Source organism: Amaranthus tricolor, chromosome 10 (genome assembly GCF_026212465.1).
Source record: "Amaranthus tricolor cultivar Red isolate AtriRed21 chromosome 10, ASM2621246v1, whole genome shotgun sequence".
NCBI classification, from domain to species: domain Eukaryota; kingdom Viridiplantae; phylum Streptophyta; class Magnoliopsida; order Caryophyllales; family Amaranthaceae; genus Amaranthus; species Amaranthus tricolor.
This window is the reverse complement of record NC_080056.1, coordinates 1,359,599-1,384,134: the sequence shown is the minus strand read 5'-3', so window position 1 is coordinate 1,384,134 and position 24,536 is coordinate 1,359,599. Positions and strand designations below refer to the sequence as shown.

The 24,536-nt window shown below is 31.0% G+C and overlaps 4 protein-coding genes across 4 annotated transcripts; 2 read left to right on the top strand and 2 right to left on the bottom strand.

Moving 5' to 3' along the window:
• Nucleotides 1-452: 452 nt before the first annotated feature.
• On the top strand, nucleotides 453-4,532 carry LOC130826121 (calcium-binding protein CBP-like). The gene is made up of 5 exons (XM_057691665.1): nucleotides 453-1,059; nucleotides 2,555-2,601; nucleotides 2,714-2,889; nucleotides 3,004-3,022; nucleotides 4,308-4,532. Exons 1-5 carry the CDS (start codon nucleotides 585-587, stop codon nucleotides 4,410-4,412), a joined length of 822 nt encoding a protein of 273 aa, XP_057547648.1. The 5' UTR covers nucleotides 453-584; the 3' UTR covers nucleotides 4,413-4,532.
• Nucleotides 4,533-7,283: 2,751 nt separating this feature from the next.
• Nucleotides 7,284-11,009, top strand: LOC130826119 (xylan glycosyltransferase MUCI21-like). The gene is made up of 3 exons (XM_057691663.1): nucleotides 7,284-7,787; nucleotides 8,723-8,782; nucleotides 9,443-11,009. Exons 1-3 carry the CDS (start codon nucleotides 7,556-7,558, stop codon nucleotides 10,630-10,632), a joined length of 1,482 nt encoding a protein of 493 aa, XP_057547646.1. The 5' UTR covers nucleotides 7,284-7,555; the 3' UTR covers nucleotides 10,633-11,009.
• Nucleotides 11,010-11,133: 124 nt separating this feature from the next.
• Nucleotides 11,134-15,247, bottom strand: LOC130826120 (calcium-binding protein CBP-like). Its single transcript, XM_057691664.1, has 5 exons — nucleotides 14,766-15,247; nucleotides 14,202-14,248; nucleotides 12,475-12,659; nucleotides 11,581-11,599; nucleotides 11,134-11,403 (listed from the first exon to the last, which is right to left on the bottom strand). Exons 1-5 carry the CDS (start codon nucleotides 15,205-15,207, stop codon nucleotides 11,305-11,307), a joined length of 792 nt encoding a protein of 263 aa, XP_057547647.1. The 5' UTR covers nucleotides 15,208-15,247; the 3' UTR covers nucleotides 11,134-11,304.
• Nucleotides 15,248-17,238: 1,991 nt separating this feature from the next.
• LOC130826118 (eukaryotic translation initiation factor 3 subunit E-like) lies at nucleotides 17,239-23,458 on the bottom strand. Its single transcript, XM_057691661.1, has 8 exons — nucleotides 23,097-23,458; nucleotides 22,844-22,998; nucleotides 19,985-20,212; nucleotides 19,765-19,886; nucleotides 19,249-19,468; nucleotides 18,245-18,387; nucleotides 17,779-17,916; nucleotides 17,239-17,667 (listed from the first exon to the last, which is right to left on the bottom strand). Exons 1-8 carry the CDS (start codon nucleotides 23,302-23,304, stop codon nucleotides 17,568-17,570), a joined length of 1,314 nt encoding a protein of 437 aa, XP_057547644.1. The 5' UTR covers nucleotides 23,305-23,458; the 3' UTR covers nucleotides 17,239-17,567.
• Between the last annotated feature and the right edge of the window lie 1,078 nt (nucleotides 23,459-24,536).

The window sequence follows — 24,536 nt, the reverse complement described above, 5'->3', positions numbered from 1 at the left end:
AAAAGGTTTGGACTTAAAATGGTTTTAATTGCCTTAAAAGTTGAAGTCTCATGATTTAATCTACTAACAAAATAAATAATATAAAGAAATATATTTTTCTAAAAAGAATAATAATAATAAAAATAATAATATTACTAGCAAATCATTTAATATGTCGGGAAAATATCGGGGTGTTACAATAAATTATTGTATAAATTAATATTTTCACCATAAAATGGTCTCATATAAAAATCAGCCTATCTTATATGAGACCGTCTCACCATGAGACGAGTCCATATAAGTAAGTTTATTTCTCTAAATAATCACATTAAAATTTTAATTGATCAATTTAAAATTATAAGTAATAACTTTAAAATTATAAAAAGTCATCACTTTAAAAATAATAAATATGCATTGGACCAATATAATTAAAATGGTCTAAATTGGTAAAGTCTTCCTCGGCATTCTTATTGTCGTTTATAGACTTTTTGCAGTCTATAATAACGCGTCTCATCTAGGAGACTAGGACTAAACTCTTGTAAATTCATGTTCCCCCCATTCTGAAAATATTACACGGCAAATTAATATATATCGGATCGCAATCAATGTCAGGCTACCCGCACAACGCTCCCGGCTCCGGCTACGGCTACGGTCAACCTTACGGCGCTCCACCACCATCTCAATCTCAACCATACGGGTCACACCAACCACCAACGGCTCAACCCTACGCCGCGCCACCCTCTCACGGCTCCAAACCTGATAAACCCCCTAAAGATACCCACACACAACCATACGGGGCCCCGCCCCATCCACAATCACATGGGTATGGTGCACCGGGTCATGGGCCGTCGGGTTATCCTTCAAGTTCAAGCCCATTTGCGTCGTTGTTACCATCGACTTTTCCACCGGGTACTGACCCGACTGTGGTAGCGTGTTTTCAAGTAGCGGATCAAGATGGGAGTGGTTTGATTGATGATAAGGAACTTCAAAGGGCTTTGTCTTCTTATAATCAGAGTTTTAGTCTTCGTACTGTTCATCTTCTTATGTATCTCTTTACTTCCTCAAATTCCCGCAAAATTGGTTCGTTTCTCATCACTCTTCTCTTCCTTTTTTTCTTAAAGATTCATTTAACGCTTTAATTTGTCTGATTTTTAGATTGTTTGAGTTGAATTCTCCATTTTTAATTTTTATGATCTTATTAGTTCTGATTCTTATATTGATTGATTTTCTTAACTTATTTTTTCCTTGGTCTGGAATTATCTAGTTATTGAATTGGATTTTTTATAATATAATGTCAAAATTGTTGTAAATTCCTGCAAAACAAAAAAAAAAATGTTGTATTATAATTTAGGATTGAGCTCAAATTTGGGTTTTATGGGGATCTTAATTAGTCAACGCCCACTCGTATATTGTTGGGATAATATATTGGATTAAGGGTCGATGACAAGGATAACTTGATGGACTTGAATGATGTAGCTTCTTAAAGAACAAAGATGACTTGATGGAATTGAAATAATGTAGCTTTCTAGGTTGGGTCTATATTGGCCAATGTTTGGTAAATGAATTTTTTTGTCTGATTTTGTTTTTAATTGTGGTGTGGCTTTTGACTCGTAAAACTTGTCTTGTCCTATTTTTCAATTGCTTTTTTATCGAACATTTCAATTTACAATTTACGATTCGTTTGATAGTCGGTATTAAATGGTGAGAATGATAATAAAATTTAGAGTAATTTTGTTGTGAAAATCTCTTGAAAAGTTCATGATCATGTATGCTTGTTATACTTCCATCATCTCATTTTATTCACAATATTTATTCCAATGCATTATCATTTGGAAAAACGGTATTAAGTGGTAATGAAAAGTTATGAAAATTAAAAACTTTTTATTATCAACTTTTCGGTTCCAATTGAATGAGATGATACATCTTATGAAAATTTAACTACAAATTATTTTCATCACCGGTATTTAGCATTAACAACCAAATGGGCTGTTAGTTGTTAAATAAGTCAACTGAACCACCCAAGCTAAGATCCAATAACAAATAATCATTTATCTAACAACCCCTCATTAGGAGAACTTCAATCCTGTTTCTTTTGGGAAGTCATTTTGGGTGTATAAACAGTGAATTTTAAAATCACCTTTCGTTTATCTCTTTCGTACAACAATAAAACGTTCTAGTCTTAAAGAATTTATGATTTAGGATGGGAAACAATAACATTTTATTATCTCAATATCGTTGTAAAGGTCCATCTAGGCACGGTTTACAGGTTTTGGATCTGCACAACAGTGCAATCTTATCCTTGTAACAAGAAAGATGAAATAAGATGGGAAATTGAACGAAATTTGAAAGTTGCATTATAAATAACTCATTAAATCATGTGTATTTTTCAATTATATAAGTTTCAAATGGTGTTTGTTACTAAGGGACAATCGTCAATCACCTCTGTTTACTAACAAAGATAAGATTACGTACCTCTAATCTCTCAAACTCTGCCTTAGTGGAAGCCACTGAATAGAATTGGGGTAAAAGAATGTTGTATATATTACTCCCTCTTAACTTTCATGTGTCTGTGTAGGTCCCAAGGAATTTACTGCTCTGTTCTACAGCCTGCAATCCTGGAGGGTATAACGCTAAATCTTCAAATAAAATCATGCGCTCTGATTAATTGATAATTGACTAATTTTATAGAGAACCATTATTCATTGTAAGATTATCATTGTTGGGTACTCTCCAGGAAATATTTGAGCGATATGATAGAGATAGGAGTGGCAAGATAGACGTATCAGAGCTGCGTGATGCACTGTATGGCCTTGGATTTTCTGTTTCTCCTGTAATATTGGATTTGCTTGTCTCTAAGTTTGATAAGACTGGGGGAAAGAGCAAGGCCATTGAATATGATAACTTCATCGAGTAAGTAACTAGTTTTCAATGCGCTGTTTGATTGTTGTGGATTATGAATGTTTCAAAGATTTCATATGAATACATTCTTTTAACAGTTTTAAATGTGTTTTGCCTGTGCTGCAGGTGCTGCCTCACTGTGAAGGTAACCTTTGTTCTTACTGTTATCTCTTTACTAATGGTTACATCTTACACTTTTAGAGTATATATCATGGGCCTTAACCATCATTTTAAGCTTTTGGTTGAGTTGGTTTCTTGACATACACTATAATCAGGGGGATTCTAGTCATTGCCCGGGTTACTTGACTTATGAAAACCTGATAATATTGATTTGTGTAACATTTAACACAAATAATAGTAATTTAATTGGTTCAGCACACATGCTGTGGTGAATATTTGGCCTACTTTATACGAGGAGTAGTATTCTAGATTCGTTCCATATTACTTGCAACATTACAAGATAATGCAAAGATTATTAATATTAAAGTTTTATAATTTTTTGTTTTACATAATTAAAGATATTAATTATTGAATTAATACATTGAACTGTATGGAAAGTCAAATAGTGCAAGTATATTGGAATCCGAGGAAGTATATTTTCCCTTTTCCTACATACAATAGTTTATGGCCTTTATGCATTTACTGTCAATTTATGTTCAGAATGAATCTATCTGCATGAATTTCTGTGCTCTTTTTTTGCTGCTTATCTCTCCATTGTACTTTGATCTTTGTTTTTAGCAAGCACTATGGTTTTTGGGCTATAATTTCGTGTGTTCGAGCTTCCACGCCTTTTTATTTGAAATGACACTCCCTGTGTGTTTTTACACTAGTAAAGTTTTGTATATTGGATCGTCCAAACCTTGTTTAGGTGAGAGCTGTCTAGTGGCATCAAGGCAATAAAAATTTTTTGAACTGAAAGTTCGGTTTACATTAAAAACAAAACTGAACTAAAACCGGAAAGTAGTATTCAAATGTTGAGAATCGGAAGGGTATCTTATAGCACTCACCATAGTGTAATAATGTGCGAGCGCGATAACGGAACATTAATGCGGTAACGTAAGTGATATTGTAACGTCGAAATATCGGTTGAAACCATAAAATATCCCTCGATTTGGCCCAAAAGGCGGATTTTTTACACCTTTACAACGCGGGAAATATCGGTTTGTTTATTTTAAAAACCTTTACAACGCGGCCGATGCGATGTGATGCGGTCTCGTTTTTACACTATGGCGCTCAGTTATTAGCTCAGCCCAGTGTCACATGATTTACTAATCTCCCTGCGAATTACGAATCAAAAAAAGCAAATTGTGGTCGGTTTTGGTCAATTCTTAGGCAAATTTGAGCGAATTATGTTTTGTTTCAGCCGTAAGTTAGCAAATTGAGAATGTTTAATGCGGTGGCTAAATCATATAGTGTATCATGATTCGCAGGGTCTAACCGAGAAGTTCAAGGAGAAGGACAAGAATTACAGCGGCTCAGCGACTTTCGCTTATGAGGAATTCATGCTCACTGTTCTACCCTTTCTAATTGCATAAAGGATAGCCAAGTTCCTTTCCTATTAATTGATTGTATAATTATGATGTATGTAAATCTCATGCTTTCAAGCTTGGATCTTTCGGTTTTCTTGATTATATATTACTAAAATCTTTGTTCAATATTTACGTGCTCGTAAATCGTAATGCAGCTACCTGAGTTACTTTGGAAATTTAATTTTTTTAATCAGAGTAATAAAATAAGGAAAATATGCAATTTTATATGAAAATATTTCAATAGTTTTTATTGTCGATATATCTATAGCTGTAGTTATGTCCTAATTTATTTAAAGAATTATCGAGTTTTATTCATTTTGTATCCGTATTTTTTTTAATTCATACAATAGCGATATAATGTTCTTTATAATTGTATATACATCCGTATAATAGAATATATTAACGATCAATTGCTCGTAGTTAGTATTTTGCTCGTTGCATTATAAAATTAGCAAAATTTATTAAAAATGAGAAGAAATGGAGACCAAAAAGATTTATTATATTCAAATGCAAATTTTTTTATTTTTACTTTCCTCAGTTTATAGTAATACAATAAATTACAAAAATACCAATTGTACAATATATGTTTTCGTGAAATAGATATTCATATATAAAAAGGGATATTTTCATATAACAATGTTATTATGAAAGTACTCCTAAAATCAAATTGGCAAATATAACTAAAAGATTTAATAAGTCGAAATAAGGAAAAAATGAACTATAGCGGGAGCATTCCATGAGAGACATGTGATGTGTCTATAAATTTCAATGGATAAAGTTTATATTTTACAATAATAACATATAATATGCACTAATTAATATTATAAAAAAGAAACATTCTTGACTGATTAATAACCATTGAAAAAGATTTTAATATGGAGTTAAACTGAATCAAAGTGTTAGCTAGCTTCTTGCAAATGCAATGTATTCCACACAAAAATTGAAAATTGTCTAATATTGTTATAAAGAAAATTATATAGTAAATATGGTGAAGAATTCTACTTCTCTACTTTGAATTAGTCAATTTTATACCAATAATATTGATTATAAAGGTGGGTTGGCTAAAACTCTAAATCTACTAGCAATACCAAAATATAATAGTGCTTGACAATTAGTTGTTGGCTGTTAGCTGATTTAATTAACTTATTTGACTAGCTTGTATTATTGTATCATTAGATTTTTCTCTAGTTGTTAAGCCAGTCGTATGAGTCAGCTATCATGAAGACGTTTAATAAAAATTGTATTTTTTAGCTATTAGTTGTTTATTAAGAAAAAAATTAGCCTAAAAATCAAAAGTCAATAGAAAAGATACATGAATTTTCTTTTACTTTTTAACATAAAAATCAAATTTCCATTTAACTAAAAAATTATTTACTAAACATATGTTTAGCTGTTTGATCAATTAATAAGATAAAAATCAAAATTTAAATAAAAATCATGTTTCAAACACACCTAATATTGATGGAATATTACCTCCAATAAAAATTAAGCTATATTAGCGCTCTTTCCCTAGGTTACAAGCAAAGGGGTTATTGATCCTTGTTAAGTTGTTAAAGGAAGAGCTTCTAAAAAGTTGTAAAAAAGGAAGAGAGAGGAAGAAATGTAGTGTTACTTATAGCTTACAATCTCTCTTGTGAAGGAAAGTATGTTCAACAATTAGTTGTATTTTTATTTTTATTGGAGAAATAAAAGGGGATGAAGAATGTTTCCAATGTGATTAGCATGGAAACCTTTATCTTCAACTTAACTCATTGGATCTATACTAAAGTCTTCATATTGATCCTAAACTTTTAGTGTACTATTCCTCTAAGTTTTGAAACTAAAAGGAATAAATATTTTAATATTGTTATTTCTTTAAATTTATATCAAAATTATTTTTCATGGGTTTTAATGAATGATGAGCATATATATATTTCAACTTTGATTTTTAGGTTTATGAAAAAATTATGAACAATTAATAGAAACTTTTTGAGCTCAAAAAAAATCGATATAAACTTTTTAAAATTGTTGAAAATAATTGACCTTGATTTGATTTAATAAAAGTTTCATGTTTATTTCAATGAAAAATCCTTTACTTCATAGGAGATGATCAAATATCAGTTAAATAATAAATCTAATTTCACGACTAGTATATAATGGATGTATTTAGCAAAATAGCTCGTTGGAAATTTTTAATTTACTCTCTTTAGGTACAAACAGATATTGGATGTTCAAACCATCTAATGCAAGTTTTGGTAAACCAGTTAGTTGAAATTGCTTCTTGTTATAAATCAACCAATTTACAACAACTTCTCCCACTGTGTGTCCAAAATCAACTAGTCGAATCGGTCTTTCTAATCAACCACTCAATCTCACCACAATTTTCTTTCTAACTTTGCAATATTTCTATTTTGGATAAGATCTCCATCGCTTTCTTTAATTTTTTATTCGCCCAATCTTCTCTCAATTTTAGTCATATTCATACAATTTAGTAATTCCAACCATTTTCTTAATACGTGTGACAATTATTGTACAAATAGTTAGCCATTGTACAAACAAACAAGAGCTACTTTTGTAATATACCGTCTTTTAATGAAACGACTTCAAACCAAAAAGTTCATATGCTAAAAAATGTTATTCAGGCTATCAACCAATGTATAAAACGTCTTATAGTAAAACCGTCTCACAAATGGTATATAAACAAACATTCTCTAAAATATTGTCGCAATTACATTATTATGAAATTGTAGTCCTAATCCTAATCCTAAACCTAACCCATTGGCCATGTATGCCCATAAGAAAAGAATTCTTCTTCATTCCCCAATTTTGACCAAGAACAAAAATTGTATATAGTATGTAAAATACAACACGCTCTTAACCATCTTGTTTGAAGTTTCACACTTTATTCTTTCCCACCAAATTTATATCATAAGCTTACCAAAACTCCATGCATTCTTCCCATACTTTTACCATTCTATTTCTTTTTTTTCTTAACCTTTTTCAATAAAAAAAATAGAAATAATTCTGTAAGAACAAATTTCATACGCTTGAAACTTTCACAGCTGTGAACTGTTTAGCTTCCATAAGTAGAAAGGAGTAAAAATAGAATATATACCCAACTTATCATACAATACAATTATACAAGTTGTAATTTTCTTATAGTATATAAGATGGTTTATCTTCAAAAGTTTTGCAACTATAATGATCATCAAGATCATCATCATATGATCAGAAATGTTGATCAAGGGTTTCAAAGTATGATGATAATGAAGGAAGATTTAAGGTTGATTAAGAGAGTTAAATCTAAGCTTTTCTCTCTTCTTTGCCTTTGTTTTTTGTCTTGCAGCTTTATTTGGGTGTCTCAGATTTTTGGGTTTCCATTTTCTGTCTCATACATACTTCGTAAGTACAAATTTATTATTTGGGTAATTTCAAAATATGTTATAAAATATACATATTATTTTGTTTTTGGGTTTTCTTTGCATATTTTTTATGATCATATTTGTCGCTAATTGGCAAAAGAAAAATTTTATTGTCATATATATAACTAAATATGTGTACAGAGATTACCTATTTATCGCAAAATTAAATTCTAGTGTGATAATATTTGCATTAATCTCTCTAGTGGCTCTATTAGCTATGTGTATCACAAAAAGATTTTTAATTACGGTGCTGAAAGTATTCGAATTTTAGAATATTTGATCAATTTATTTACGCTAACAAGAATGCAACAAGTAGTTTGACTCAAAATTAAACATAGTTAAAATAGTTGTAGGCCAAATACACCATATAAAGGATATTTTAATTTTTAAGTTGGGTCGTGTCCAATCTTCACATATCTTAACGGTTTGTTTGGTAGTAGTATTATACGGAAGTAATGAGAATGAAAATTAGTGTAATTTTGGTTGAAAAATCTCTTGCTACCTTGATGATCATGCTTGTCCAACTTCAACCATCTCATTTTTTTCATAAATTTTATTTCATTGCATTATCATTGAGAGGGGTGGTATTAGGTGATAATAAAAATTTGTAAATAAAAAAACTTTTTTGTGATTAAAATTTCATTACCCTAGGAATAACATAAAACTTTATGAAATTTTACGCTATAAATCATTTTCATTACCATTATTTAGTATCACTAATAACCAAATAGACCGTAAGTAAATGTCGCTTAATCTGATTGAGACTTTAAAATATATTATCGGGTTCTGTACGATATTTGCAAGAGTTTCTTCAGGCTGGTAATTTCTTTTGTGTACTAGCTCTGTTTTCTATTGTTGTAATGCATGATGAAATGACTTATTTTATTTTTCTATATTTTGTTGGTGATTTATCAGAAGCAGAGAATGTTTCGTGTAAGAATTCTGGTTCTCCTATTGCTTCTTCAGTTTCTAATGGTAAGTTTCCTATTGTTCCATCTTTTTGTCTTGTGCTTACCACATTTCGCCAATTGGCAACTGGTCCGTTTTAACGGCTTTTTATTTGAGTCTTCATTATAAATGTCATTTACATATAAATTATTTGAAATTAAGATAAGAAAAACTTAAAATGTCTAATTTTAGCATTATGTTTTTATGTTACATTGGGATGATTTTATCGTCAATGTCAGCATATGACGATGGGCAGGAATGCTATTCTTCTCAAATTTACCATTCAGTTTTTAATCGAACTTTCGGCTTGAGAAAATACAAGGTGCACATACTTTATAAGCAAAGGAGTTCCAAAATCATATAACAATAGGAGAAAGGGCTCTGATGACTTAAAAAAAGTGCATATCATTTTTAATTTATTAATGTGGGACAAACCATTCAAACAATTTAGGTGTGTTTAGCATGCTTATCATCATTTGCACCATGACAATAGAAGCGTTGCAATAATAGCTCATCTCTGCATGCAAACTGAATTATTGAATCCATTCGATTGTCATTTTTCAGTATTACACGTCACAATTCAATATTGATACGGTCTCTAATTAAACAACTCGGATCAAACTTAGGCATACCCAAACTTATATTCTCGGAAGACTAATTCCAATTCACTTCAAATTTCGCATGTAGGAACATTATATTGTGATCGAACCCACGTCCGAACAGACATATGTTACATGAAAGGAGACATAAGAACACAATCTTCCTCCTCATTAATCTTCTTATACAACCCAACAACTAATCAAGATCATCAAGAGGAAACAATCAAGCCTTATACTCGAAAATGGGAGCATAACGTGATGAATCGAATCGACGAATTACATCTAATCTCAAAACCCAAACCATTATCTAAATTTGATCACAAATGTGAGGTTTTTCATGATGTTCCTGGTGTGTTCTTCTCAACAGGAGGTTATACAGGCAATGTATACCATGAATTTAATGATGGTATAATCCCTTTATACATAACTACTCAACATTACAACAAACAAGTCATTTTTGTCATCCTAGAATACCATTCTTGGTGGCACACAAAATATGCTCAAATACTTGCACAACTTTCTAACTATCCTCCTATAAATTTCGACTCGAATTCTAAGACACATTGCTTTAAAGAAGCGATTGTTGGTTTAAAGATACACGACGAGCTCACAATCGATTCATCCCTTATGGAACGTGGCTCGAGCAAAGCTAAAAGTATCGTAGGGTTTCAAGAACTTTTGACTCGAGCATATACACCAAATAATGAGCGTGTTACAAGTCGTCACAAACTAAGACCAAAAGGCCCAAAAATGGTCTTATTGTCTCGAGGTGGAACAAGATCTATAACAAACGAACATGCATTGGTAAAATTAGGTCACAAACTCGGGTTTGATGTACAAATATTGAAGCCTAATCGAAAAACAGAATTAGGTACTATATACAAAGCGATTAGTACTAGTGATGTTATGGTAGGAGTTCATGGAGCAGCCATGACACACTTCCTATTCCTTGAGCCTAAGCGCGTTTTGATACAAGTTATTCCCCTAGGGACGGAATGGGCATCCGAGACTTATTATGGTGAACCCGCGAAAAAAATGGGATTGAAGTACATTGGATACAAAATTCATCCTAGGGAGAGTTCATTGTATAGCAAGTATGATAAAGATGATCTTGTTTTGAGAGATCCAAATAGTGTGAATAATAAGGGGTGGGAGTATACTAAGAAGGTTTATTTAGATGATCAAAAAGTGACCTTAGATCTTAAGAGATTTAAGAAGTTGTTAGTTCATGTTTATGAGGATTACTTGGAACAATTTGAAGATTTAAACAAACATTAGGGTCTTAAATTTTGATTACTTACCCTTAATTCATTTTTTCTTTAAGTAATTTGATTTGTAAATCCATATTACTATGTATCATACATTAGAAATCTACTTGGTGCATAAGATTAAGGAATTAGTTAATGGCATCTCCCTCATCATTTTTGTTATCATTGAATGATTTATATATATCTTCTTATCAAGTAACGGATCTTCCCATGTCCCACCATAAAATATACATCATATTGAATTCTGTAAGAAAAAAATATAATTTTTTTTTTACCTAATTATCAGTTAGTCCTCCCACTTTTATTATTATAAGAAATTTCATTTAGATTTTGAGTCACAAAAGACAATATATAGTAACTTATCATATATCTAAACTTGTCTTGAATTAAATTATATTAAAATTTTCACAATTATTTTGACTATTTTATACCAATAGCCAAATCAGCTTAAGAGTCCCATAACAGAATATAATTATATGCTTGCAAATTATAAATAAAGCACATAAATATATCACACATATAAATGCATAATTCAATAACTTCAAAAACATAACATAAATGATGATAGCAAGAGTTATTAATTGTGTTATTTATTACATAATAGTGGCAAATAATACCAATTATTTAAGTAGCCAATTTTTAGGGAAATGATATTAATTAGTAGATGCTTAATTATTATTAATTAAGCAATGATGAAGGGAAGAACATTCAGCAGGAACTCCTCATAGCAGAAACTTGCTTTTCCACATTCTGCTTTTGCATAGAAGGTCTCACTCAAACCCTGCCAAAAATGGAATTTTATTTTTAGGATGTCATATGATTTATTAATTTTCTCCCGAATTCAGAAAATATTATGATAAAATTTAGGCCATTTAGTATCATTAATATTAAACGAATTGCAAATTTAAAAAGCGAATTAGTTTGCAATATAAAGTTTATTAGAGTATTAGTGTATTACCTTAACAGTGAGGCAGCACCTGTAATATAAGACATAGAAAACAAGAAAAAATGTATGAGTTACCAAGTAAAAATGGAAACCAATTAAAATAATATAATGCTATAGGGTATAAATTAAAAATATTGATTACTACATTTTTATTATTTTAAATCATCAAAAGGAAAATAAAATCTTATGTAAGACCATATTTTTTAATCAGTTTGATAAAGATAGTTAATTTGTTTAGTGAAATGAAGTGATTTGAATTTTATTGAGAAATATAATGAAATAGAATAAGTAAAAATAAAAATGATAAGATAACGGGAATAAAACCTAAATTATTAACTCCATATGAAAGAAAAATATATATTGACCAATAAGTAATAGAGTATATAACATTATTTGAAGCTATAATCATAGTGCAAAAATATGGTCGTGCTAACGCATAATAGATTTTACGGCAATTACGGATGACTTTTGCAGTCAATGCGTCTTATATTTTGGTCGCAATAACTCAAAAACCTTTACAGTATAGTTGTAATATAGTGATGCTGACTTGTTTTTGCACTATGACAAGAATCATAAAGTTAAAACTTTTGGTTGAGTACGTAATTTCTATGATTTGGTATCAGAGCTAACATGACAGAAGGGTCACAGATTAAAATTCATCCATCACTCATTTCAAGTAGAATATTTATTTAGCATCATGTATGACCGAAACATCATGGCTGAAGAGTCACAATACGGTGATGCGACCTTATTTTTGCATTATGCTACAATTATATATAAGGTTAAACTTTTAGTTGAATTGGTTTTATGACTTGATATCAAAGCCAACACGACAAAAACGTGACAAATTGAAACTCATCTACCACTTATTTTAATTAAAATATTAATTAAAGAGTGAAGACTTACTCAATAAAGCTATCATATTGGAGAGAGCATCTATAAGTATGGCTACGACCAGATTTGCTGAACTTAGCAGCAAGCAGATTGATAATAACAGGAGAAACCTGATAGCCCAAGCAGCTCAGTGCTTGCCCCAGCTCTGATGAATCAATACTTCCATTCCTGTTCCTATCAAACCTTTGGAACATTGCCTGTAGTACTTATATAACCTTTCATGAGAATTTATAATTATATTTTTCACATAACACAAATAAATAATACTCCCTAGTCCCTTCTATTCAGCTTATGTGTCCCATTTTCTTTTATGGTCAAGTCATCTTAATTGTCTCATTTCTATTTTTGGTATGAGTTTTTGACTTTTATGCCCTTAGTAACTTTATCGTATTTTCAATTATACCCTCCATTACCCATACTAATTTTCCTCCCTTACATTTAAAAACCCATAATACCACTCTCTTTCCTACCCTTAGGATCCCACTTTTGACTCTCCTTAAAATTCATAAAAAGTCAAATAAGACTCCTAAGGTGAATAGAAGAGAGTATTTGATAATATAATAGTATATTGGTACCTGTATCGATTAGACAGTACGTGATGAGAATTAAACACTTGTCACAAAATAATAAAAGAAAAATCGTTAATGACTAAGCCAATTAACACTACAAGTCTACAATTCATGATTTTCGGAAGTTTTCTTTTATTTTTCTTTTTTGAAACCTTTTTAGATTATCGACTTTCAGAAATTATTCTTAATTCAATTATAAGAACATGTGTTAAGTTATAACTTATAAGTTGCTTCAATTAGATAAAATAAAATTTTATTTACAATATAAGAAATTTAATTTAGAGTTTTCTTTCTAGAACTTTTACGACAAAATTTTGACCATCACTATAATCATTAATAAATATTACTCCTTCTTTGTTGATGAATTAATTAACTTTATTATAAATAAAGAGTTAAATTAGTTTTGGTGGAATTCTTTTTCCCTTCTTAATAAAGGAAATCATTTTGCACAATATGATTGTTGAAAAGTGAATATATATTGAGATTCTATTGAATACTTGAAACTCTTAGATACGTCAGAATTTATAATTATTTCATTACTTACAAAATTTCTTGGAAAACAAAAATTATATAGAAGTTAATATTTGGAAAACAAAAATTAGTAAATTATGATAAATTCCAACAAACCCACATAGTTAATGGGGGTGTTTGGTTCTTAGGTTATTTCTTAGCTTTTTGGTTGGCTTTTGGCTTTTAGCTTTTGGTTGGTCAAACAGTCACAAAAGTGTTTGGTAAATGCCTTTTAAAGTAGCTGAAAAGTTGGCGTTTAAGCCAAAATGAAAAAACTGCTCCAATTAACTTTTTAGTTGGCTTTTAGCTTGTTGACCCATTTTTTCTCTAATAAACAGTCAACAGCCTATATTCAAATCTATCAAACATCTCCACAAACAACTAGTTTTTTCAACTAGTTTAAAAGCCAATAAAAACAGCCAACATGTCCAATTGGTCAAACAAGTCAACACCCCCAATATATTTGTTATATTAAATTATATCTTTCGTCTCATATATTTTACTACAAATTTCTCAAATAATTTGATATTAATTACTTAAAGATTGCAAATTCAATTAAAAAAAAAATACTCCTAATAATCATAGCAAAGTGTGTGCGTGAAATGATGCAATTTTAAAAAATGGGTATATAAAAAGTAGAATAAAAAGGTTTATACTTACCCTCCAGGTCTGAAGACACTTCATCAGTGGGACAAATTCTTTAGGACCTGTTTACAATTCTTGATGTTAGAAATAATAATAATGATAATTCCTAAAATAATAATCATAATAATTAACCCTCATTAGATTAATTTCTTTGAATATATATATATATATATATATATATATATATATATATATATATATATATATATATATATATTAATTCACACATAATTTAAAATAAATAATCAATTCAATATCGTTGTTAATTATTAGGAGTAATTCCTACTCTTTGTTGGACTAAATTTTTTTTCATAATTTAGTGGTGTGGAATATCTGGTGCGAGATACAAAAAGTATTGTACTTACATTTGTAGTCTAAAGTAGTGGATTATTAATTAATTACACTAAAAAAATGCGCTTTCACCGACTAACACAAACAGTCGGAATTAGTTGGCCGGTATAGCTGTATACAGACTGAATTTCGACTGTATTTGTTAGTCAGAATAAAATTAGTTTAGTCGTTATTTTCGTCGGAATAAAGTTAATCGGTAAAAAATTAATTAATTAAAAGATAACGTACCAATCATCCTTTTGTTAGAGTGGGTGAACTCATACATAAGAAGGTGAACAGTCCTCATCCCGAAGCTATGATTGCAGTTGGATAACACAGCCTGTAACTCCCTATCATCTATGATTCCATTTCCATCCTTATCAATCTGGTTGTAGCACTGAACCATCTTTACATCAGTGCCCGGCGGAAACGCCGAGGGCATGATGTCACAAAATACATCCTGCCCAAACACAGTCATTGACGATGAATAAGAATTCATCGATGAATTTTTATGCATCATTCCACTGCCATGCTGCATGGCGGAGCTGGAATGCTGCACGGCCGGGCCAGAATGCAGCATGGCCGAGCCGGAATGGTGCATACCTCCAGATGAATGGTATGATTGGGATGATGATTGATACATTTGTTTTTGTGATCCATCATCACAATAGTCTTGACGGTATGCTTGCATTTTTTTTTTTGGTATATATTTAAATTTTTTTGTGAATTATGATGCATAATATAAGCAATTTACAAGCATTTTATAGCATAAAAAGTTTGGAATTTTATGGGTACACTTTTTTATTTGTAAAATGCTTTAGTTGATTCTTTCTTTTTATTAATTATAAATATAATTATAAAGAGGAATAAAAGAAGTGGAAGCTTTGCCATACTAGCTAGTTGATGTTTGAATTGACAATTTATACTCTATTTTTTTTTTAAAAAAAAGGGTAAGAAGAATATCCTACAGATAAGAGAGGAGAGGTGAGAAGGAGAATATCATTAGATCGTCTTGAAAGATGTGTGAATCGAACAGTGGAAGAAAATTTATTCGCTATTAGTTCAACACATATATTCTACTTATGCTTTTAATAAAAGAGTTGGGGTTATCAACGAAAAATATAAGTTGTTAATTAAAACTTATAATATATAGAATTATATTATACTCATATACTTTAACGCCTTTTCATATAAAAGATATTTATATAAATTAAATTTGATAATATATCATATGTACTTTATCGATTAGCATCTACATATTATAGTGAGCACATTTTTTTTTGCAAGATTCGTTTATTTTTTAAAATCGTCCCTATATAGTGGATTCTGTTTGTTTTTATCATGATAAAAAGGTGTAGCATCTTCTATATATGGCATTTTCTCATCTGTTTCAGACTTATCCTCATCTGGAATATTAGACCTTTAATTTCATGCATGCTTGTTCGAAAATTACCACCATCTCCCTTTGTTTTTTATAATTTATTTTACTTAGTACTTATAACTATCTCAATTCTAAAGTGTAACAAATTCAAATGGACAAAGAATAACAACAATTCACACAATAACGACTTTTTTGTTAAAAAGTTATTTTCAATTTCTAATTCGTTGCGGGTTTTTATTTGAACTATGTTTTAATTAAAAGGGGAGATTTTGGCTCTTTTAAGGATTTTATGTTTATACCTACACAAAATTGAAAACAAAATACCTGATAAATTAAAAACTTTCGCAAGTTGATTGTTCACGATGAAAAAACATTGTATACTACTATACAATGATTTTGCTTATTCAGATTTTTTAACCACTTTGTTTAGTTTATAAATTATATTAAAGAAAATAATTGAGACATACTCTATCTCTTAAATTGCATCAAAAAATATTATTTTGGATTGGTCCTCATTTTATATCATTTCTTTATTTGAAAATAAACCCCATAAAAAATCTATTTTTATATCATCTATACAATTTAATCTCTCTTTATTTAATACTTCATTAATACACTAAAAGAACTACCCTTAAAATTTATTCATATTATTTTCAGCTAGTCTCTTGAGAGACTGTCTCTTTAAGAGACGTATCTTAAACCCAACCTATTAAAAATTAATGCTTACTTACCATAATCTTAATACCTACTTATATTGTCTACTTATATTATCCTTAATGTCTACTTACCGTATCCTTATGCCTACATTCAGTATCTTAAATGTCTACTTATTTATTCTTAACTCCTACCTACAATATTTTAAAACTTATACGATGAGCCGGTCCAATTAGAGATGGTCTATCAAAAAGACCGTCACTCATAAAAATTTGTGTACTATCTTGGTTGTAAGAGAGATGAAGTCTTATCATTATACCACTACTCAAAGCAAAAGTCGCAAAGGTATATGTACATCCATAAATTTTTTATTTTCACAAATTCTTGTATGAAAGTCTCTATGTGAAATGCACCCTATATATGGGTCAAATAGCCCAAAAAATACAAATTGTTAGCATATAAGCTTGTTATTTAGAGCTCGTCTCACCAGGAGATGGTCTCTCACAAAAGTAACTCTTTTATTTTTTTAACCATTTGTTGAAAAAAATGCTCACCATTGTAGATGGTCTAATGGCCCAAAATATCTGTAGCTTCCACTCTAATATTTTTCATACATGAAGTTTTCTGAACTTCACAGAACATGAACATAGCCCAACGTTCTAAAATATTGTGGAATAATTCTTATAATGCACCAATACTGCTTTAGAATTCAGAACAATTCAATTGTGTTCATTTTTCTTCAACTAAAACTATCAATTAGTGTTATACGAGAGGGTGCATAGTACATTCCACAAAATTAACAAAATTGCAATTCGGAACAGCTATTAAGCATGTTAGATTAACCAAGAGTAAGAAACAAAACAGTTGATGTTTCCCGTCAAAATTGTCAATTCTTCGAAAATTTCAACCAGGTATCGGAGCAAGTTTAGGAGATCTACATAAACTCTGCAATCTTAAAGACAAATAACTAACCACACAGAATAACCCACTGGCCATTGCGGTACCCACTTTGACAATTACCTTGCTGCTTGTGCCTGTCCTTGCTCAAGAAGTTGGCCGACTAATTTGTATGTACGACCTGACAATGTTTTAGTGTGGTCTATAAGCTGCTCATACCTGCAAGGCGTGCAACCAAAGAAATGGATAAATTTTAAAACTACGGTCCAATAAATAAATGGAGAGAGGATAGAGGGAGGGGTTGTCATTGGCAAGAAATTGTATTCTTACACATTAGGGTAATTGGGCTCCATCACTATGGTGCCTGACTTAGAGTCGATCTTGGCATCGAGCTTAGAAGAGCGTATGAGAGTCATGATCCACCTTTCCGCTTCCTCGAAGCTCAAATTCAATTTCTCAGCAAGGACCCTGACCAAATAAAACTAGCTTAAATTCTAAGGGATTAAATAGAGTTTTTCACTATTAATTTAGGTATCTTATATCGATAAAATGTAAACTGAACTTGATTCTCCAACAAACATTCATAATTTCACTTAAATGTTGAACACAACAAATCCAGAGACACAAGCTGCAGAAGTATTCAATAATATTTATATTTTTGCACTTGGACTTAATAAATAGAACTCTGAACACCACAGGAAGATTCAAAGTACTTGAGGGAGTATAGATTACAACGCAAGCAAAAAATATATATATTCTCTTAAACAGTGTAAAAGATCATAAAGCACAAACATACCCCAAGTCAATGCGTTGATGTATCTTGCAATATGTTTCACAAATGAAAAGCCGTGCATTTTCAAGGAACTCGTCCCTTAGAGGCACAATAGTATAATTGCCTTCCTCAACTCGTTTTCCAAGGAATGGATCATTTAGTATGACCTGGAAAAGGCAATGAAAGCAAAAAATATAAGTGTAAAAAAGTACTACAAAATAAAAAGAATAAGCAGTCCCAACCAGATTTATAAATTACAATCCAAGTGAAGCTTGAAAATTAAAACCTTTCAAAACCCTTTTTTGAAATTGCCATATAAATCGACTGTGTACAAAAAACACAATTTGTGATTATAATCTATTCTACATTTCCACGCACTTTCATGAAAAACCATTAAGATAAGATTCACACAACAAGAACAATGCTGAAGACTTGATCTATAAAAAAGTAAGATTAAGACAATCAGAAAAAATTTCACTCACTGGCCTCTGCCCCATTATGTTAGTCCAACTTTTTATTTAATTTGTTTCAACTTTCGTTTGAAAGTGTATATTTGTCATGCTATTCCAGACAAAGCATTTTTACTCCCAAGTTAATATATGATCATCCAATCAATTTTGATATTCCAACTAAATTACAATACTAGTAGAAAAGAATCATTCACTATAACCACACTCCATATTTGTGAAACTTCAAGAATTCAAGAACAAACATGGTAGATAGTGTATATTTATCATGCTATTCTAGACTTACCAAACATCTTATTATATTTAAGTTGCATGTGAAGACAAGTAAATACCTCCTGAGCATTTATAAGAAAGAAACTTTAGACATTGAAAATTTGACAAAGGCCACAAGCATAATAAGCTAAAAAAATCATGTATGATTCATTAATTGTCACACTATTTTTCTTTTGCATCTTATCCTAACATTTGCAAAACCACGGGGAAGAAGCAATAGAAGATTGAAAAACCCCACAGGAGTATCAAAGAGTAAGAAGTTTAGCCCAAAAGGAGTAGGATACTCACATCTTCACATTCTCTTAATTTCTTTTGAGCCTCATCGAAGTCATAGTTAACATAGACACTATACAAAAACTCTGTGATGGGATCTTTGTAAGGAGATTGTTCCTGCTGGATCACCTTAACAAAATCTTTAAACTGAGATCTTCTCCTTTTGTTAACAATAAACGCAGTAGCAAGATAACGCATTAGATGAGGAGCATTTGTTTGAATGGCACTGAGGTACCTGCAAGATACATTAATTCTTTTGATTAAAGGGTAAATTTGTGAATCTGATAAATACAAAAACACTGTCACTATATGACAAAAGAAACCTATAAGTACCATAGAACCATAGCGCCAGCTACTAACAGATACAAAAGTCAACAAAATAAATAAAACACAAAAAAAACACTCCTTATACCAAGAGTATGTACTAGAATGAAATCAGTCAGCAGCAGGACTTCCAAAAGCACAAGAAAAGACGGGAACTGAATTATATTCAAAAAACGAAAGGACTGGAGACAACTATGAGAGGCTTACTTATCCTGATTAAAAAGGTCAATTATTTGTGTTCGTCCATTGTCATGGTTAAAGAAGATAAATAAGCTCCAGTGCATCAGCCATATTCTACTCTGCACTTGATTCAAAGGAGATGTGAAAGCCTGCAGCAATTCATGACCATCAGCTAACACACGACAAAAAAAGGGAACTGATCCTCCACAAAAGAAGCAAATAAAAAATTGAAAAAAAAGAAACAGGCCTTAGAATCTATTATCTCTTTCAAACGATTAAGCTCCTCAAGGGCAATGTCCCAGTTTTGCATTAAAATTTCAGCTGCAAGTTTTCCCCACAAAGCACTGAGACTTCTTTCGCTACTGGTGCAAAGGGCTCTGTACTGATAGAGAAAATCAGCTGCTCCAGAATAGTTTCCACATTCAAATTGAAACTTTGCAAACTGATACAGCGCCTCAATCTGCTCTGGACCAATCTGATTGAAACCAACATTAAATCTAAGAATATGCTGAAATAATACAAAATTATATCACATAAATCACATGCATAGTTGCCAAAAATAAACAAATACTATGTAAAATAATAATTTCAGTTATAAGCATTAAGCTATTATTGTAATGCCTAAAAATTGGTTGAAACCATAAGATATCCCTCGGTTCATTTATTTTGATAACATTTACAAAGCGGCCAATGTGATGCGACGCGACCTTATTTTTACTACAGCAAATTATGATAAAAGGTAATCCTCAGCAAATGATTCAAACAAGTCAAAGCAGGATTTAAACAAGGACCATAGACCTTTGCCAAGTTGTACTGTCTAGGCATAAACACATTGCAACTTAAACGGCAGTGAATTAACTTTTTTCTGATGAAAATATTCTATAACTTCTCTTTTTCTGTATGCAGATGGCAATACAAAAATAGTTACATAAGAACCTTAGAGGAAAAAAATTAAAATTTAGAAAAGAAAAAGATCAAGAAGAATCAAAAGCATACAAATTAATCAAAAATTAATGCCATTCGACAAGAATTCAGAACATGAAAATTCTCGAGGATGCCCCCACAAACAATGCACTTGTAGGACGGGTGAAATTGAGTCCTCATTAGATCTAAAAACTTAAAGCTGAAAACCCATGGGATCAGCCAACAAAAAGCAGTCTGCATATATGGGGAGAAAAAAAAAAGAATTCCAGAGGCTCAAAGAGCATTGAAGAAATAGCAGATTCAGAGATTAAGCTACAATATCCAAAGGATTCCCCCTGAAACCATGCAAAGTTGCTGGTGCATCGATGCATAAAGGAGAAACAAAGGTGTTTTGACATTTGTTCTTTGACTACAACGGAACTCAGTGCCATGAAAAGGGTGCTCACCGAGTTCTTTCAAAAGGCAGTAAAGTTGAGATTCACAATAAAAACAGTGATACTGCTATAAGATAATGGACAGCTAATTCAACGCAAATATAGCGCTAATGTTCCAAACAAACCCCTTCAGAAACACTACATAAACCACCATCATTGCAACCTTCACCAGACAAAAGTCTCATAGGCATATACTTTCTTCAACTCTTTTTACTCACAACATTCCCTCTCCACGCACTAGACTATCGTGTTACAGAAGAAATCATTCTACTGATTCCTTTAACTATTTATTCTGATTATTATATTAAAAGAGTTACATAACCAATTTAGACAAAGAAAATAAAAATTAAAAAAGAGAAAAAACCAATAGAAATCAAAAAAATCAAATTAATTAAATGTATGCCATTGCAAAAAACAATTTAGGACAATTTTTCGCGAACTTGACCATGATCAAGAACATGACAATTTTTAAGGTTGTCCCAACAAACAGTTCACTTATAGGCCGGGTGAAATTGAGTCCTCATAAAAAGAAAAACTTTGAGCTGAGAACCCATTGGATCGGCCATCAAAAAGCACTGACAGCTAGATAGGAAGATGCTCAAGAGCATTGAAGAAATTGACGGTTCAAAGAGAAAACTACAGTGTCATAAGGCTTCTCCCCACAAACATGCAAAGAATCTGCTAATGAAGAAATGAGAAATCAAAGGTTTTAAACATCTTTTAATTTTCACAAATCAAATCAATTAAATATTTGCAATTGAAAACAACTATTTAGGACAAATTTCCGTGAACTTAACCATGATCAAGAACATGACAATTCTTAAGGTTGTCCCAACAAACAGTTCACTTATAGGCCGGGTGAAATTGAGTCCTCACAAAAAGAAAAAAATTGAGCTGAGAACCCATTGGATAGGCCATCAAAAAGCACTGAGAGCTAGATAGGAAGATGCTCAAGAGCATTGAAGAAAAGAGAAAACTACAATGTCATAAGGCTTCTCCCCACAAACATGCAAAGAACCTGCTAATGAAGAAATGAGAAATCAAAGGTTTTTAAATATCTTGTAATTTTCACAAATCCAGTAAGGCATATGGAGTGATATATCATAACGGAAAGCTGAATCTACTAGGAGCACTATATTCCCCCAATAAACCCAATTAGAAGGACTTCATCAACCAACGTTGTACGTCTTGTAACAGTCATAACTCACAAACACAATTGTCCAAAACATATATGCAGTATTTTTAAGTGAACCATTACTCCAAAAAGGCATCACGAAAGACAGATAATCACACCAAGACATTGTAATATGATACTTAGTAGAAGTAGAAAGCAATACATTATTTGCAAAAAATTTCAACTCCGACCAACTTTTACTTAATCAGAATTAATTTAACAAACATCTTAAACCCATAAAATGTAAAGAAACCAAAAAAATTGTTTAGTTGATAAAAGCTAAATTTTCCGTGATCTTTTCCTAATCAAACAAAACACGTGAATGAACCCTTGGTTACTAACCAGGAAAATAAACACATTTAATGCAACAAGTAGCGGCTAAAACAGCATCACCTACAATAAAAACAAGAACCGATACACCAACCCTAGTGGTGGTCCACATGAATTTCCTTTCCCCATTCATTTTCATAGCATAACAATGATAAATAGCACCATCCATAAATAATCAATCAAACTATAAACAGCATAACAAACAATTGATATAGACAACATAACAAAATTACAATGTTTAAACCTGATAACGATCATTAAGCATCTGAAGATTATAAATTTTATCAGGTCGCAATTCCTGAACTTTCTCCTCATTCTGAAGAAACGCAACCAAAGGAGCAGCACACTCCTCCAAGGCCTTCAATCTCGCAACGACTTCAACTCTCCTATCGACCATCTCTAAACTCAAAACAGCAATAAATATTCTCAATTTAAAACAAAATCAATACCATAACAACAACTGAAACCCTAAGTGAGTGAAAGACAATAAGACAAACCTTGAGGAACGTCTTCAGTATGGTAAAGGCTCTTATGGATGTCCATGGCATAATCGACCATATTAGTATTGTTAAGGAGATCGATTTTGGCTTTGAGTAGTTGATCCTCTGAGTATAATTGACGTTCTTGAAGGAATTCGAGTAAAGGGAATACTAGATGACGATCTAAATGCGGCGCAATTCTTGGAGTAAGATCGTAGTTCGCCATTGTTGATTGCTAATTAGGGTTTACGAACTGTTTTCTAATTCTGTAATAGCGGAGAGAGAGGGAGACGGGAGGATAGCGGAATAAAGGGACCTTCTAGTGGTGTGAAGTTGAGTGATCCTCGGCTCTCATTCATATTCTGAAGCCAAGCAATTAAAAATGTAACAACCCCGTGTAAATATTTGGGGTAAATAAAAATTAAAGTTGGAAAATAGAGTTAGTTGGATAGATAATTAGAGAAATTTAATTGTTTAAGAGTTGAATAAATTGGTTATAAAGTAATAAAAATGGATAAAATAATAATTAGTATCGGATATTAATTTACCCTAGGTGACGATAAAAGGAATATTTTCTTTTAAATGATGAAAATCATCCTCTCTTTTTATTTATTTTTTTTAGTTTACTCTCATTCTAACGCTTTCATGATTATTTCAATTACTTTATTCCTATCTTTACTTACCTTTATTCCATTAATTTGACTTTTTTACTCTTAAATATTTACATTTAATCCAAGCGAGCTCTAACATAATATTATAAAGGATGATTTGCAAATAACAACCTTTATGTTGTGTGTTTTGCGAATTACAACATTAAAGTTTATTTTTGTAAATTACAGCCACCAAAAATTAATTGTTTACGATGTTCGGGCCATGTGATTGGTATTGTACTAATTGACGTGCTGAATCCGATTTTCATCTTTGACTTACCCTTTTTCCTTTTGACTTAAATCCATAAGGTTAAGAATTAACTCATCTTAATTACCCAACTCCCTCATTAATTTTAAAAATAGATAATCACTAACCAATGTAGTTACTTCTCTGTCTAACATTACATTTTGACGCACAAATTAAAACATTCAACTCCATTGCCATTGAAGCTCCATAATCGTCCGTCATTGATGATCATCAAACAAGGTAAATTATTATACTATTCCTCCTAATTGCTGATAATATTTGAGTTAATTTGGCTTTACTTTGAGTTTATGGTTTCTGATTGTGTTTAAAATTTAAAATTTATTTATTTTTTTGTCTTCATTATTCTATTTTAGGGTTTTTTAAAATTGAAATTAATTAATATGTTTTTCTATATGTAATTCAAATTTATAGATGCCCATCTTTAATGACATCTTTAATGACTTAGTGAAGTTAAAGATTTTAGATAGTGGTAAATTTGTTAATGTAGGTAATACATTAACTTACGTTAATGGTTATGTACATATTGGAATTGTTGTTCCT

What these genes read in the sequence shown, in the direction of transcription:
- LOC130826120 (XM_057691664.1), bottom strand. Translation starts at nt 15,207, where the DNA reads ATGCAAGCATACCGTCAAGACTATTGTGATGATGGATCACAAAAACAA. An exon ending in CTCTAACAAAAGGATGATTG is followed by an intron (nt 14,249 to 14,765) that starts GTACGTTATCTT and finishes AATTGTAAACAG; the next exon opens with GTCCTAAAGAATTTGTCCCA. An exon ending in AGTGTCTTCAGACCTGGAGG is followed by an intron (nt 12,660 to 14,201) that starts GTAAGTATAAAC and finishes TAAGTACTACAG; the next exon opens with GCAATGTTCCAAAGGTTTGA.
- LOC130826119 (XM_057691663.1), top strand. Translation starts at nt 7,556, where the DNA reads ATGGTTTATCTTCAAAAGTTTTGCAACTATAATGATCATCAAGATCAT. An exon ending in TTCTGTCTCATACATACTTC is followed by an intron (nt 7,788 to 8,722) that starts GTAAGTACAAAT and finishes GTGATTTATCAG; the next exon opens with AAGCAGAGAATGTTTCGTGT. An exon ending in TGCTTCTTCAGTTTCTAATG is followed by an intron (nt 8,783 to 9,442) that starts GTAAGTTTCCTA and finishes TTTCGCATGTAG; the next exon opens with GAACATTATATTGTGATCGA.
- LOC130826121 (XM_057691665.1), top strand. Translation starts at nt 585, where the DNA reads ATGTCAGGCTACCCGCACAACGCTCCCGGCTCCGGCTACGGCTACGGT. An exon ending in CTCAAATTCCCGCAAAATTG is followed by an intron (nt 1,060 to 2,554) that starts GTTCGTTTCTCA and finishes GTGTCTGTGTAG; the next exon opens with GTCCCAAGGAATTTACTGCT. An exon ending in ACAGCCTGCAATCCTGGAGG is followed by an intron (nt 2,602 to 2,713) that starts GTATAACGCTAA and finishes GGTACTCTCCAG; the next exon opens with GAAATATTTGAGCGATATGA.
- LOC130826118 (XM_057691661.1), bottom strand. Translation starts at nt 23,304, where the DNA reads ATGGCGAACTACGATCTTACTCCAAGAATTGCGCCGCATTTAGATCGT. An exon ending in GACCTTTTTAATCAGGATAA is followed by an intron (nt 19,469 to 19,764) that starts GTAAGCCTCTCA and finishes TGTATCTTGCAG; the next exon opens with GTACCTCAGTGCCATTCAAA. An exon ending in CATCAACGCATTGACTTGGG is followed by an intron (nt 17,917 to 18,244) that starts GTATGTTTGTGC and finishes TTATTTGGTCAG; the next exon opens with GGTCCTTGCTGAGAAATTGA.